Genomic DNA, 14,949 nt, shown 5'->3' with positions numbered 1-14,949 from the left:
CGAATAAAATCAATTTAAACCAAATAAAGAATCTAGTGACAGCTGCCACTGTAACTCAATTTGGAAAGACAGCGGGGGTTGCTGAGTACAGCCAAAGAAATGCTCAAATCTAAATCGCTCACTGCTCTATTCTCCTTAAGGCAGACACCTCCATTAATCAAGCTGCGTGTCGTCTTCGATAACCCAGAATCACGAGCAACGCCATTCACCGTGTCGTTCCCAGCGAGTTATACTGTCAGAGATCTCAAGGCTGAGATCGTCAAGCAGGAGAAGCTGCGTGGACGTGGTGACCTATTTGAGCTGATAGACGATGAGGAACTACTCCTCAACTGTATTCGCATCTACAAGACACAGATCGACGTTGGCGCAGAAGCTCAGTTCAGACAACACAACAAACAGCACTTGCAAAACACTTCGATACTGTCTTACTTTGAAGGTTCGTATCTGAGCGATGACGACATGCAAGTGAGCAATCTTATCAAGCGTGGTAAGAAGGGTACTGGGGGGTGGGTTAAGCGTGACGATATTATACACCTGATTGCAAGGGTTGTCCCGTTTGCCAACGACACTCACACTCTCCTCGCCTCTTTCCAGGATGACATCAGCATCCAAGACAAGACCCCTCCTATCATAGTCGACGCGGATGGCGATTGGACGGTGGGACAGCTGAAGAAAACTCTCATTCGCGCTGATGGCAGGGCAATCAATCCTGCTAAAACACTTATTTATGCCACTGACTGTGTTTTTTCACCCGGTACTGACTCATCACTCATGGAACGCGCGGCTAAAGTACCCTTGCGCGTAGAGTCGCTCAAAATTAGCAATTTCTTTCCACCTACAAGCCACCTTGACAGAATATCCATCGTCGTCTCCTTCGACGTGAAGGACTTGCCCGCCAAAGTGCGCTACGAGCATCCGCGACGCCGCTTTGTGTATGATCCACGACTCACTACTCGCGAGAAGCCGACCAAATGGAAGCCGTCTAAGCGTGGAGCTATGCGCAGTGGTGATAGCGATAAGGAGGACGGTAAGGGGGCTGATAAGAAGGGTATGCCCACTCAACCTTTCATGTCTCTCCCGCAGCTTGATTTTGACGGTGTAGATCGTGTGAACAGGTCGAATACTGTCAATGACTCGCACACCTCTCACACCTCTCACACCTCCCACACCCCTCGCACACCAACAGACGATCAGCAATTGATAAGTAAGCAAAATGAACCTCAATACAACTTCCTCGGCGGTGACTCTGATACCTCTGCATCACTAGCCATTGCATTAGCTTCTTTTGATAAGCAGTTGGTATTGTAGGAGGCACCTTCACATATCGCCATAAAAACGCTTCTATATCGCTACATAATACTCCCGGTACATACATAGCAACAAAGAAAAAGCAGGATGCTTGTTAATAACCAGACAATGATATTTATTTTGTATAGCAGTGTGTGATTGTGTGACATTCCCACAAACCACACCTAGAAATTCTCTTTACCGAAGCTATTTTCTGCATCAGTGAGCACCCAAAAAAACGCATGAAACACCCACAAAAATCTAGTGCTTTTCGGATTAGAATGTTTATTGCAACCCTTATGCAAAGCCGATCCAAGAACGGGAGGGCCGCAGAAAAACACACCAGCGTCAGTATTTGGATGTTTAGCAGTAATATTCTCAAAGATTCGATCCCAATTTGGTCTACCAAAGTTAGTTGGAGCGCGCAGACCACTAATTGCATCTCTCTCACTACCTATATCGTGAGCAAGAATGTTTTGTATGTCATCAAATTTGATCTTGGCGGTGAGGTATGTCTGAATTTCAATGTAGTTGTCCAAATCCTGCTCTTCGATGGCATGCAAAAGCGAATGGAACCACTCTGCCGAGCCGAAATCCCGTATGACCCATATAAAATACACCTTACTAAGACGCGTCGGTTTGGAGGGATCTGGCCAATGAGCTCTGTACCAAATATCTTTTAGGATGCTGGCGAAAGGGGTAACACCGATACCAGCGCCGACGAGCACAGCGATTTCGTACTGCAGGTGGTTGTCAGAAGGGATATACTCCCGTCACACCAACTACCACACTCACATTAAACACATCCTCACTGGCAGACCCGAATGGACCATCGACCATAACGCGGGGGAGGACTCTATTAACGATACCAGCGTGTGAGCTATTCGGATGAGCGCCCTCGATGACTTTGTCGTTTTGCTCAAAGTCGCAACCGAGGGTATCAGCAAGAGCGCGGGTGAAATCACCCGCTACGCGAATATGCACGCTGATGTAATCCTCTTCAGGGGCGCTAGTGAGAGTAAAAGGGTGCCACTGCCAGAGGGAGAGTGCAGGGCAATTAAGGAAGATGTACTGACCTGCCTGCGTTTTGATGCCCTCTTTGCGTATCTGCAACTCAATGACTTGTGAGGGATGTTGGATGACTTTGCTGATGTAGGTGAGCTGACGAGCGCGCCATTCGCGCAGCAGTCTCTCGCCGATGTATATCACACCTCCCGCCAGCCAGTATTTCCAGAACACACCCACTTGTGAGTAGTCGCAGTAGGGTGGAGTGTCCGGCTGGATCATGCAGAACATCCCATGCGACTGCCACAGCACGAAGAAGGGAATAAAGAGGTGGTGCGAGTACCAGAAACGTTCGTAGCCGGTATTCGCGCGACGCATTTTTTTCTGACGCGCAAAGTACACCATTGTGGCAAGACATGCCGTCATGATCCACCCCGTCGCTCCCGGCCCAGAGGCGAAGTTGGAGAGAAAGAAGCCCTTGAATCCCGTGCCGTTGTGCTGCGCTAGACGCGCGAAATTGGACTGGTGGGACAGGATGTGCAGGACTGTAAACACACACACCGCATAGCCAACTATTTTGTGGAAATCTATGTGCTTGTCGAAGGGTATCACCTGGCCCAAAGGTGTGCTGCGTGCGTACGAGACGAGCGTACGGCAGACAGGGAAAAGGATGAAGGCGATGTTGATGTGCAGGCAGATAGCGGCGCTCTTTGCACTGACAAAGGAGCGCCCAAAGACTGCGCGAGCTGCGGGACTGTGTGAGTGTGTGTATGCCCTCGGGATCGTCGCCCCCACTCACCCCCGGCATAGTTGTCGTTGAGATCGTAATTCACAAAGCCCAGCCCAAAGACCAGACTACAGAGGAGCACCCACACACCTATAAAGAGATAGCTGAGCCCGTCATTCAGCAGAAAGATGCGCATCCTGTTGATCAGCGAGAGCTTCGGTGGTGGACCATGCTGGGGAATGTATCCAGGCTTGTTGAGCGAATTGGCCTTGCGGTGGCGGAGATGGGCCGTGGAGGGGTATGGAATGGCCATGTGGGTGTGTGTGTGTGCGTCGTTGGTGGCCGTGCGGGAGAAGAGCGGGGAGGGGAAATTTAAGAGCGTGAAAAGGGGCAGCGAGGAGCTGTGAGTGACGGGAGTACAGATCTCCAAGAATATCGATGGAATTAGCGATACTGATCTACCTCCTTAACATCACATGGGATGAGGGTAAATGCACAATAAACAGTACACGCAGCACATACAGGACACGTATAAACACCGCCCACGCGCACCTCTTCCAAATACAACATTTTATAAATTTTTCCAGAGTGCGAATATAATTTTTGGGAGGCGCAATAGTCTTTCAGGACAACAACTCAAAAAGCACCAATGTCAGCTGAACTCGCAACGTACGTGGAGCGTGTACGATTGTAAAATAATTAATGCCACGCCCACAGCACCTACGCCTCACTCATCTTGGCTGACGAGAACGTGCCACTCGAGGCAGAGAACATTCTCAAGCTCACCTCAGCAGCAGGTGTGGAGGTCGAGGCCATCTGGGCAACACTCCTCGCCAAGGCCCTCGAGGGCAAGGATGTCGCTGAGATTCTCACCAACGTCTCATCCGGTGCTGCTGCTGCCCCAGCTGCAGGTGCTCCAGCTGCTCAAGCTGATGCCCCAGCAGAGGAGGCACCAAAGAAGGTTTGAACGGTATTTGCTGTTTGTTGTAATCTAACTCTCCTTTAGGAAGAGGCCAAGGAAGAATCCGATGACGACATGGGTCTCGGTCTCTTTGACTAAACTGGTGTTGCCGTTGCAGTCGTTGCAGTTTAAAATGTGTACGTGTCCGATCCATTGGTTAAGCATTTGGGATTCGTTGGCTGCTGTGTGTGAAGATTTTCAGAGGCATTTTACAAGCATTAAAGTGGTTGTTCATGTCTAGTATTTTGTTGTGTGCCATGTACTCCTGCTCAAATCCCGATACCGTCTAATCACCGGCGAAAGCCTTCTTGATCACAAACCACCATCATCTGATTAATCCATCTGATGGGAAACAGCGCCTCCTCCAGCAACACACAGAGGCAGCAGAGCATAAAGGATATCGCGACCCACAATCGCCAAGCCAGTCAACAACAAGCTGCCGCTTATAAAGCTCAACAACCACGCCGTAATGCTGAGTTTCCCCGGCGCCGTAGCTTAGAATTACCTGATTTGTTGCCATTCGGTGGTGATCTCAGCCAACAACCTCCTACGGACATCTCCCACGACAACAGTAACAGCACCCACAACCCCTCCATCACCCACACTACCCGCGCTACTCCACCGCCTCCGCCCGCCTGGTGTCCTCAGCCTGGTTCCGTGAGCTCCCCCCTCATCGACGCCGCCGTCGCCCTTCAAGCCAGCTACTTCCCCACCGTCCCCGCATCTCAACCACCCGCAATCAACCTCAAACTCGATGACGGCAGCGATCTACCTGCTTATAATGCAGCTGCTGTTAATAGAGACGATGAAAACTCGGATGAGCTCACTGATACTGTCTTGAGTTGGCGTGGTGGTGGTAACGATGCTCAAGTTCGATTTGGTCCTGGTTGGAAGACAAGCGTACCCATGACCAGAAGCGAGAAAGACTTTGTTACCTGTGTTAAACTCCCTCCAGGTCACCACAGGATTGTTTTCGTAGTGGATAATAACTGGCGGGTGAGCGATGACCTACAAACTGCCACAGATGATGATGGCTTGATGGTCAACTACATTGAAGTACCCAAGTTGGCTGAGAATGATAGAAAGGAGCACACTCATACGGAAATCAACAACACGCGCATAATCACCCCTCAATCTGCTAAAGAAGGTGATTTACAATGCGCAGATGATCAAGATGGTACACAACACTCACTTACTCACTCGAACCCATCAAATCCACACACGCATCACGATCCAACTCCTCCACACGAGTACACCACCGACATACCCCAGATGCTAGTCACATATGCCAACCTCGAGTCGGGGGAGGGAGACAGCGCGCACAACGCACACTCATCACACTCATCACACACCTTCCTCCCTGAACCACCCATGCTTCCTCGACAGCTTGAAAGAGTCGTCCTCAACGCCCAGCCTCCCCAAATCGCCCCACCCGCTAACAGCACTGTCCCACACGGAGGCACTCTTGACGATAATAGCGTCTTACCTATCCCCAATCACGTGACCCTCAGACATCTCACTGCTAGCGCTATCCGCGGCGGCGTGCTCGCTGTCGGGACTACTACGCGCTACAGAAGGAAATTTATTAGTACTGTGTATTATACGAGCATTGATTAGGGTGTTATTTTGTGTGTGTGGGGTAATGTGTATTGTGCATTGTGAATTTTGTGTTATGCGCTCTCTTTCTTTGCGCTTTCTTTGCGCTTTCTTTGCGCTTTCTTCGCGCATTTGTGTCCCTCTCTTCTCGCCCTTCCATGCCCTATTCGCCGTCCCACTATGACACACTCGCACTGCCCACGACCGCCACCAGCAGGGACATCCGCCACGCTTACCGTCGCCAGGCATTGGCGCTACACCCGGACCGCACGGGACAAGCGACGGACGCGTCTTTCCGCGCCGTGCAAGAAGCGTATGCGGTGCTCAGTGATCCAGTGCTTCGGCGGGAATATGACCAGGGAGGGAAGGGAGAGGGAGTATCAGCATCTTTGACAGTCTCCCCATCAATTCTTTCACAACTCACCTCACTCGCACTCCTCCTCCTCGTCATACTCACATACCAATTCGCCCACCTCCTCCCACACCTCACACTTCTCCTCCTAGCCATCAATGCACGATGGCAGTGCAGGTCCCCCGCTCTGCCACTCACACTACTTCTTCTTACATGCATGCGCGGGTGGACATTCGCAGTCGTGTGGTGCGCCTGCTTGTGGGCCACACCACATGCTATGGTGTGGTGTTTCTGGGGTGTCGCTTATGCTGCACTATTCAACCACTACAACGCAGTTAGCACACTCGTTGCTCTCACTTGGTCAGTCGAGCACACCCGACTGGGACAATCTCTTATCAATCTCTCCCCACTTGTTCTTTTGTTAAAACTTATCAAATACGTAGCTTTTTAAAAATCTCATTTTTTGCATCGTATCATGTGCCTTTCTTTATATAAAAATCGCCGTATTTCGGTTGATTTCGTCGTTTTGCAATTTAGGCGATACTGTTTATTTTGAATCACCTCCTCTTTCACAGGAGATATAGCTCAGTGGTTAGAGCGCCGTGTTCACAGCGTTTCAACAATGTTACCCGCGGAAGTCATGGGTTCGAACCCCATTATCTCCTTCTTTTTATATCCCCATTTTGTACTTTTTAGATCCTCATTGTTACAGTCTGCCCTTCACATACATCTTCACATCCTTCCCCCTTTCTTTCAACAAATCAACGTGATCAAATGGTGATCAAATGAAGTAGTACAAATCAGTCATGCAACGAGTATGTGGACAGTATTTGGGCGTTAGGAGTGTTATTCTCGCTCTTCTTCTTATCTACAGCCCTCTCATAGAATATCATGAAAGGATTTTGTTGGAGAACGTCTGCGAGAGAAACAATCTGAACGGAGGAATCACTCGTACGTAACCATTCATCATCATCATCTGAACGAGATTTGCGATAAGTCACGTAATGACCAGAGTGATGCGAACCATAATGTACGACAATCGATTTGAGTGTGTATAAAACGCGACTTGGGATTGTGCCTGTTGATGTAAGTCTCTCTATCATCTCTTTGCTCGGCGATGAGATGGGTTTGCGCGGTGCTGTTTCTAATGCGCCTGTCGTAGTGTACGCTGTTATATCGAGCGTATCTCCGAACAATATTTTGCAAGGGTTCTTCACCGCCATTCCATTCCCCAAGTAGGCTGAGCGATTGATGTGCAGACCCAATATCCGCGGTGGCTGTGTGTGAGTGTGAGTGTGATTGTGACACGCTAAGCTAAAACTCCAACACTCACCCTCGCTATCAGTATCTGCTTGGTGGATCCCCCGCCTGATTTATCCACTTTGATATCTTTCAACCTCGCGTCTTCTTGTAAATCTCCCTCCTCACTCAGGAGCGTCGAAAGTCGCCTCTCCTGCTTAGAAGCCTCTTTGATGCGTTTGCGGCGGGATGTCGAACCTTTATTGGGGTCAGCAGGCATCAGCTGCTTTACATCTTGGCGCAGACGCGCGAGCGTAGCTTCAAGCGAGCACCTCCTACACGAAGCATCTTCTATAGTCTCTATCGCTGTGTACTCACCTAGCAGCTGCTCGACGGTGCACGAAGTCTGCATAGGCAAATTCAGCGAGAGTGCATCAAAGGCGATATTCCGTATCGCTTCTACATACCCGCAGCGCAGATCGGCGAGTCTGCTAGCAGTAAGTCCCGCCAGAGGGAATGAGGTGGTATAAGTGGTATTATCTGAGCTGGTGAGAGTGTCCAGACCGCGTACTTTACATTTAGCAGCTTTTATCAGACCTTCTTCGTGAGCCAGGAGCGAGGAAATGCACTGGAACATCTCTTGTGCGTCTTGCTGCCCGGACTGGATGAGGGAGAGGGCACGCTTGGAGGGAGACATGAGGGAGGTGTTGTTGTTGTTAGTGTCGCTGAGTGAGAATGCGTCTATTATCGCCGTGTTGGTGTGTACTGCTCGACTGGGTGTGTTGAGGGCTGTTGAAGCGTGAGTTTGGCGGAGTTGGTTGTAACACTCAAACGCACTCTGTATAACATCCCACAACGCCTCCGATAGTGGAAGGTATATGTCTACCTTATCGCTCTCGTTGAGTAGCTCGCCCAGGAAGGATTCAAGTGAGGTGAGAGAGGCGAGAGACTGTGAGGGATTTAAGGGGATTATAGGCGCGTATACACAAACACACCTGTATCGTAGAATTGAGGAAACAGTGCACACCGCTGGAATTACGCAGACCAGGATAAGTGCCACTTGGGATTGCTTGATGGGTTATTGAGCAGCGCTTTCTATTGATTTTACTTAAAGGCTTGGGGTTGTCCACGCCACCACCAAATAACCAGTTAAACATGCTTGTGATAAAACAGCAAAAGTTACGCGGGCCAACGACGACAGCGATTAGAGAAATTAAACTGAAGAATAAAGCAGGCAAATGAATAAATTCAACTCCGAAATTTATCGACGACGTTGATTGCATCGGATGGGATTACGGAGTGAGAAGCCAGCCAGCCAGTCAACGTTAACAAATACCACCAACAACGCTGTAAAATGGATTCAGAGCTGGCATTGCTCGAGGGTGCAGGTGGCAGTGGCCTTGTACAACTAGTTAACCAAGGAAAATTCAAGGAGGTACTGCTAGGCGATGCAGCGCAGAAGATACTCAGTGATATAGATTTGGAGTATCTCAAGGTTAGAGTTACAGTCGATGAGAAGGATGCGCTGGCTGTTGCTGTAGCACTCCTTCATTCCTTCATTCAAGTCAATTGGACTGGTCCTGACGTTGATTTCACTTTGGCAGACTTGAATGGCCTGTGGAATGACTATGACTATCAAAATTCAACTGCAATTCACAAACTGAGCTCTGGCGGTGAACCTGCGTATCACTTGACCAGATACGCGCCATTGCTCCTCATCTCCCAAGCCATTTTGGCCGAGTTACTCAAAAGCGATGAAGGTGAACTGCCATTGGGATCTGCAAAGTGGTGGCAACTCAGAGCTGCAATCTCCCAGCAGCACTTGCTCGACGATTGCGTTCCCCTCCCCCAATCCATCCTCGATGGCGTCAACCAGTCATTCTCTGATAGACTTCCCCCTCCTCTCCAAGCCAGACTCACTCTTGAAATCGGTATCGCGTATCACATGTGCGAAAGGGACAGAGAAGCCTCGGAAACTTTCTTAGAAGCTGCCAACATGAATCAACTCAAATTTCATCTCACTGGTGCCCTCGGAAAGCGTACGAAATTCCAACAAAGCGATATTACCCAGCTTGTTTTGCTTGCACAGTCCAAAGACAGTCACGACAGTCACGAAAACACTAACGACGCCGATACTCAAGTCAAGAACCTCCAACTCAACGACGACACCCTCCTCGAACAGACTCAATTCAGCTCGACGGTTGACGCATCCGCTCCTTTATCCCACATTGACCCAACCAATCAACCAAAGCTGTCGGCTGTCGATCAATGTATCCTTCTAGCCATGTGTCTCAATATAAAGAACACGGCACCAGAGAATGGACTCACTAATTCGCAAATGGGTGCTTTCGTACAGAGAGTGCTATCGAATCATCAAAATTGGTCCATTTACACAATGGCTTTGCTGCTGAGAAGTAGATTGGAAGCCCATCGCACCCGCACCGTCCAACGTTCCACCCTCCAATTACAAGCCCTAATCGATCAAATGCCGACATCCGACTCGAGTAATGTAGAGCGTTTGAAGTACTTCTTCGCCATGCCAATGCCAGCTAAGTGGGAGTTAGAACGAGAGCTAGCACAGCGTTTCGTCGCTATGGGTGTTGTCAGATCAGCTCTCGAGATTTACCAGAAGCTGGAGATGTGGGAAGACACCATCATCTGTTACGTCAGTACTGATAGACAGGGAGATGCCCTCGAGACAGTGAAAGGTTTACTCGAAGGAAATATCGTCGAATCACAAACTATCACCACACGCGCCAAGTCAACAGTAGATTCAAAGACACGTACAAGAATGGACGTCATGCGTGTCGCAAAGTTGTGGTGTTTGTATGGAGATCTCGACGTGTCCAACTGCGAGAAGCACTACCAAAAGGCATTAGAGGTGTCGAAAGGATCGAGTAGTCGTGCGTGGAGATCTCTCGGTGGATTGTACTTTGCGAAAGGTGACTATAAATGCACTATAGAAGTGTTGCGCAACGCCGTCGCTATCAACCCCCTTTTCCACCACTCGTGGTTCATTCTCGGTTGCGCTAGTATTAAAGTAGAGGATTGGGATAGCGCGATTGAATCTTTCGGTAGATGTGTCGCTGTGGAAGATGACGATGCGGAATCGTGGAATAATCTTGCCAGTGTTTATCTCCGTCTCGGCGATCAAGGAGTAGTGAGTGAGCCATTTATCGCCGAAAGACATGCATTCTCACAAGCCCTACAGTCGCACGATAACAAAATGCTTGCTTTCAGAGCCCTCAAGCAAGGTTCGAAATTCGGCTTCGATAACTGGCGTATATGGCAGAACCTCATGATTGTCGCAATAGACGTCGGTCAGTTGGCTGATGCTGCTAGATCCGTTGGTAGACTAGCAGATATCAGAGGTGAGAAGATTTGCGGCGAGAATGACGACTCGAGTGAACTCGACGTTGTCGACAAGATAGTTGACGCTGTCACACTCGCTCCACGTAACGAAAAGGATGCTATTGAGGGTGACGCTACCGCTGAGGGAGCTCGAGTCGCGCACAATCCAAACGAAGGTCATGGTCTACTCAGAGCTGTTGACAGACTTTACGAATACTCGCTCCTCAAGAAGGTATCGTCATCGCCTCGCGTTTTTAAATCTTACGCCAGACTCTGCTTCTGGAAGGGGCAGTATAGAAACGCGATCGACATGCATCTCAAAGCATACAGAGCTAGTGTTGGCTCAGACGACTCTGTCGAAAATGACCTCAAAGCATTCCGGAGAGCGTCAGAAGCTATCAATGATTTGGTGGATGTGTTGCAGAACTTTGGTGATAAGCCTGCGGACGTAAATGACCCCAACAACCAAGAGGATGCCTCTCCTGATTGGAGGTACCAAGCCAAGAGCATTCTAAGGACGTTCCTTGGGCGCACAAGGACATCGTTTGAGGATGAAAATGAGTATGAGGTGCTTAAAGAGCTTTTGGCGGAGGTTAAGGGTGCTTGAAGCACGCATTGTAAAAGTTTATTATTATATAGATACATCTAATTTATATTCGGATGAGCATTTTAAGAATTAAGTAGCTCATCAAACCTCCGTCTCTATCTGGTTGGCTCGGCGATCATGCAGCGAAGTTTTCGATTTGACGGAGGAGAGTGAGTGTCTGACTCCCTTAGCAGCCCACATAGCGGTTCTTACGGGCTTATATTGGTAGCTACCTCTATGCTCGCGGTGCATAGCCTTTCTGAGAGCACGTTTAGATGTGTGATTCTCACCACTGCTCGACCTGTTGATATCTTGCTCATCTTGCTTTTCTTGTTCTTCGTCAGTAACGTATTCTTCACCGAAATCGCCCGACATAGTCTGCGCAGTCCTGCGCGTACCAATAGTGCTAGGCTGATGCGAGTACGCGTCAACACTATCTCTCCTGACAGCTCTACTAGCAGGATCTCTATTTCTATCCACGTCTGTATACTCGCCAATAAAGTCACCCACCGTGCTGCGCTGCCCTGAGCTAACAGCTGCCTCCCATGCCTGGAGTACATCCATGCTCTCCTTATTACCCTTGAAATGACCATGTGTCTTACCAAGACCTGATTTGTAACGCAAATCGAGCTCTATATGGCCGATCCTCTTAAGACCCAACTTCTCAGCATCTTCTTCATTATATGTATAGCACTGCAGGAGACGGTGGAAATCCTTACCATCCCAAAGTGTCATACGGAAATTGCGCAGCATCTCATTATCGACGATATCGCGCAGCCATATTATTGCCACGGCTGCAGGACCACTATTGAGAGCATTTGTGTTGTGGGTGTAGAACTCCACCCTGAATGCACTCGCATAGCGGCGCTTTACAGGTAGTCGCATTGGCGGTTCGTCGGCCTCCACTTTCCACACTACAGTCTCGGATGCTGTCGTCTTGCGCTTGCGCAGTTTCACTTCTGAGGAGATAGTGCGGATGATGCATTTTGAGTAGCTGGAATGCTTGCCTGCGTCGAATTTGACAGTTATGTTGGAGTGCAGTTGTACAGTACCAATCTCCCATCCCAGCAAAGGCCGTTCTAATTGCATATCGCAGCTTCTGAAGAGCACACTGAGACGCACACGTCCGTATCCTGGGTGGTGATTAGGTTAGGATGTCGTAAGATAGCATACAACAACACTCACCTAGGCCACCAATCAGTGGATAACTGTTTGTCAATTGACAACCATTTTTGAGCACCTCAGACAGCTTGAGAGGTATGACACCAAGAATAGGGTCCTCCTCTCTATAACGCGTGTCGTATATGGCCACGCAAAGCATCGTACTCCTCCAATCAGCAATAAATCTCTCCGTGCCAGCGTTGAAGACGGGGTTGAAAGCGAAAGGTTTTTTGCGCGTCCGGAAGACAGTCTGATCATTGACAATAATGGTGCAGTAGCTGCTAGGAGCAGTAGTTGATTGTTCATCCTCAGTCTCCACGTAACTCTGTCCAGCTGCACCACTGCGCTTGGCGTCTGTGCCGAATGTCCCCAAAACGTTCTTCACTTCCAGCTGCGCGATGGAGTGTATCTGTACAGAGAGAATTCCAGATGGGAATTGCGTTTCTGGCTTGATGCGCTGTACCAGTCTATTCTCATTGTCTATCTGGGCATCTCCGAACTCCTCCCTGTAATGCTTGGCTATGTCCTCAGGTACGTTGGGATCAGTACCTGCCGTCATGAGACTCTTATTGAGGTCGCGCTTTGGATGAAATGCAACGGTCCACGAGAGTGTACCCTGGCGTCTAGTACCGTGGACTTGTCCGGCTAGCTCGCTATTCAACTCGTACATCTTGCCAGCGTTTCTGACAAGCTTCGTTATGCTCATTGTGGCTTCGCCGAGACGGTCGTCGCTGTTTGGAGTGTGAGATATGCGCTCACGCCTTTCATGGCTATAAAAACCTACGCTGAAAGCCTATCAGAGTCATATAGCTGCACTGTTATATCTTCTTGCGACTTGATAATTTCAGGACGTAGCAATATAGTTGTCGACTCCTCCCACGTAGGGTTGAGATCATTTACAATGACTCTCGTCGAATACAGCGGTTTCTGCTGCTTACTGAAAGCGATCGTGCAGTAAGGATCAGACGTCCCATTTGTATCGCTCTTTTCAATGTCGATAGCGCCATGTATGCGCACCTCAATTACGCCAATTGCCGAGACATCCCTCTTAACGTCGTCCTCCAAAAGCAGATCCTGCACATCAACAGTATAGGATTTTGGAGCGCAGAAATCTCTCATTGCCTCATTGATACTGCTGTTGATGAACTGAGACACGAGGGGAAGTTTCATGGCATTGAGGAAGTGTTTAGTTAGGGGTGTGGCGCTGATGACGACCTTGGGCAGACCCATGAAAGCGATAGTTGTGTTCTTGATAAAGGGCGGGTTAGGTACGAGCTGACAGCGCGCCCTCAAAGTCCCTGTCATACCCTGCACCTCGACATACACGGGCATGACAGCCCCGAGCATCTTTTTCAGTCCTACTACAAAGTGTATGAGCATATGTATGTTGCGCGACTTGGTGGCTAGATCTCCAGACGGTCTGGCCCGATAAGCGAAGTTAATTTCGAGATTGACGTACTCGCCCTTCTCTTCGTCAGGTCTTAGGTCTTTCTTGGAGGAATTCTCCTGATCACTGAAACTTGGGACAGAGTTGTTGTTGAGCGTCTCCATCATCTCGGCGTCTGAGAGATCGCGCATGGAGAGTACGCGCATCGGAACAGTGCCCTGATCGATATCGCTCACCTTAACGCCGTTCACAAAGCCCATCATGAACGACGGCAGCATGGACTCCATTGTGTCTTCGAGTAAATCGATACCGAGAGTGAAAAGGTCAGGGTTGATGATCCCCCAAACTCTATTGAGGATCTGGTTCATCCAGTTGCAGCTCTCCTGGACACCGCCGACGCTTGCTTTGCTTTCGAGTGTGCGCTGGCGTTCCTGCTCGTACGCCAGCTTGTCAGCTTCGTTGTCGATATGAATCCAAATACGCCAAAGGAGAGCAGCTGTAAGGGAGATAATGATGGGTATAGGAAGGGGTATAAGTGAGAGAATGGCTGCGTATACACCAAATTCCTTGATAAACGTCGGGAGGTGGATGCGTATGAATTCCTGGCTCGAGTGCGTAGGTGGGAATGGCTTTGTGATGAGCTTGTCTTCAGCTACACTATCCTTACCGCTTAGTTTGTGCATCACATAGTCGTACTCCTCCGCCGTTGTGTCTGGTGCGATTACGTTGTGCAGTGTGATCGGGTCAAGAACGACGCTGTGAGGTGGGGGTTAAGTAGAACGGTATTGCTTTTAGATGACGCACTCATTCTTATCCTCAGAAGGGCTCATCGTCGTTATCGCAAAACGTATGCCAAGCGGAAGCATGACTTTTATAGCTGATGACGTAATGCGCTAAGTTTAGACGTTTGCTGGGAGCGCATGGGAGTGCGTGAGGGTGCACGTGTACGTCTAACATCCTTCGACATGATTATAGTACCATTTCTCTGCTACGACCACCTGAATTGAAGACAAATAAGTCAGATCTTTAAAGACTTGTGCAGCTTGCACGAGCGCAAATATAAGCTTTATGGAAATTATACACTTCGCCCTGCTTGCAGACAAGAAAGTTTTCACAAACGGAGTCACCTGCAGGCGGATAGCGCGAAGAAACTCAAATTCGTGGACTGAGTCATCGTACGATACCCACAAAGAATTTTTAAAAACCAAGACACTGACATAATAAAACATGATGAATGAATACAATGACTGCGATGTGTAGAGAAAAGCGAGAGATTCGTCTCCATAATTGAGTATCT

At 49.1% G+C, this 14,949-nt stretch overlaps 8 protein-coding genes and 1 non-coding gene across 9 annotated transcripts; 6 read left to right on the top strand and 3 right to left on the bottom strand.

Annotated features, from left to right (window-relative positions):
* Positions 1–99: 99 nt before the first annotated feature.
* On the top strand, positions 100–1,308 carry J056_002412 (uncharacterized protein; the record flags this gene model as incomplete). The annotated part of the gene is made up of 1 exon (XM_009271677.1): positions 100–1,308. One exon carries the CDS (start codon positions 100–102, stop codon positions 1,306–1,308), a length of 1,209 nt encoding a protein of 402 aa, XP_009269952.1.
* Positions 1,309–1,472: 164 nt separating this feature from the next.
* Positions 1,473–3,332, bottom strand: J056_002411 (NADPH oxidase 1; the record flags this gene model as incomplete). The annotated part of the gene is made up of 4 exons (XM_009271676.1): positions 1,473–1,494; positions 1,543–2,027; positions 2,083–3,038; positions 3,092–3,332. 4 exons carry the CDS (start codon positions 3,330–3,332, stop codon positions 1,473–1,475), a joined length of 1,704 nt encoding a protein of 567 aa, XP_009269951.1.
* Positions 3,333–3,668: 336 nt separating this feature from the next.
* Positions 3,669–4,079, top strand: J056_002410 (60S acidic ribosomal protein P1; the record flags this gene model as incomplete). The annotated part of the gene is made up of 3 exons (XM_009271675.1): positions 3,669–3,688; positions 3,737–3,980; positions 4,026–4,079. 3 exons carry the CDS (start codon positions 3,669–3,671, stop codon positions 4,077–4,079), a joined length of 318 nt encoding a protein of 105 aa, XP_009269950.1.
* A 246-nt stretch (positions 4,080–4,325) lies between these two features.
* On the top strand, positions 4,326–5,597 carry J056_002409 (SNF1 protein kinase subunit beta-2; the record flags this gene model as incomplete). Its single annotated transcript, XM_009271674.1, has 1 exon — positions 4,326–5,597. One exon carries the CDS (start codon positions 4,326–4,328, stop codon positions 5,595–5,597), a length of 1,272 nt encoding a protein of 423 aa, XP_009269949.1.
* A 137-nt stretch (positions 5,598–5,734) lies between these two features.
* On the top strand, positions 5,735–6,379 carry J056_002408 (Protein CAJ1; the record flags this gene model as incomplete). The annotated part of the gene is made up of 1 exon (XM_009271673.1): positions 5,735–6,379. The coding sequence occupies one exon, from the start codon at positions 5,735–5,737 to the stop codon at positions 6,377–6,379; it is 645 nt and encodes a 214-aa protein (XP_009269948.1).
* A 123-nt stretch (positions 6,380–6,502) lies between these two features.
* Positions 6,503–6,593, top strand: J056_004903. The gene has a single exon. It is a non-coding gene; the product is annotated as a tRNA-Val (tRNA).
* A 135-nt stretch (positions 6,594–6,728) lies between these two features.
* J056_002407 (Ubiquitin carboxyl-terminal hydrolase 30) lies at positions 6,729–8,324 on the bottom strand (the record flags this gene model as incomplete). The annotated part of the gene is made up of 4 exons (XM_009271672.1): positions 6,729–7,205; positions 7,262–7,956; positions 8,005–8,116; positions 8,163–8,324. The coding sequence occupies 4 exons, from the start codon at positions 8,322–8,324 to the stop codon at positions 6,729–6,731; spliced, it is 1,446 nt and encodes a 481-aa protein (XP_009269947.1).
* A 197-nt stretch (positions 8,325–8,521) lies between these two features.
* On the top strand, positions 8,522–11,125 carry J056_002406 (TPR repeat-containing protein C19B12.01; the record flags this gene model as incomplete). Its single annotated transcript, XM_009271671.1, has 2 exons — positions 8,522–10,327; positions 10,379–11,125. 2 exons carry the CDS (start codon positions 8,522–8,524, stop codon positions 11,123–11,125), a joined length of 2,553 nt encoding a protein of 850 aa, XP_009269946.1.
* An 81-nt stretch (positions 11,126–11,206) lies between these two features.
* Positions 11,207–14,482, bottom strand: J056_002405 (Meiotically up-regulated protein; the record flags this gene model as incomplete). Its single annotated transcript, XM_009271670.1, has 4 exons — positions 11,207–12,237; positions 12,290–12,996; positions 13,050–14,408; positions 14,457–14,482. 4 exons carry the CDS (start codon positions 14,480–14,482, stop codon positions 11,207–11,209), a joined length of 3,123 nt encoding a protein of 1,040 aa, XP_009269945.1.
* Positions 14,483–14,949: the final 467 nt, after the last annotated feature.

Source organism: Wallemia ichthyophaga (genome assembly GCF_000400465.1).
Source record: "Wallemia ichthyophaga EXF-994 unplaced genomic scaffold scaffold20, whole genome shotgun sequence".
Classification (NCBI taxonomy): domain Eukaryota; kingdom Fungi; phylum Basidiomycota; class Wallemiomycetes; order Wallemiales; family Wallemiaceae; genus Wallemia; species Wallemia ichthyophaga.
The sequence above is the reverse complement of the archived record's forward strand: the minus strand, read 5'-3'. Positions and strand labels throughout refer to the sequence as shown.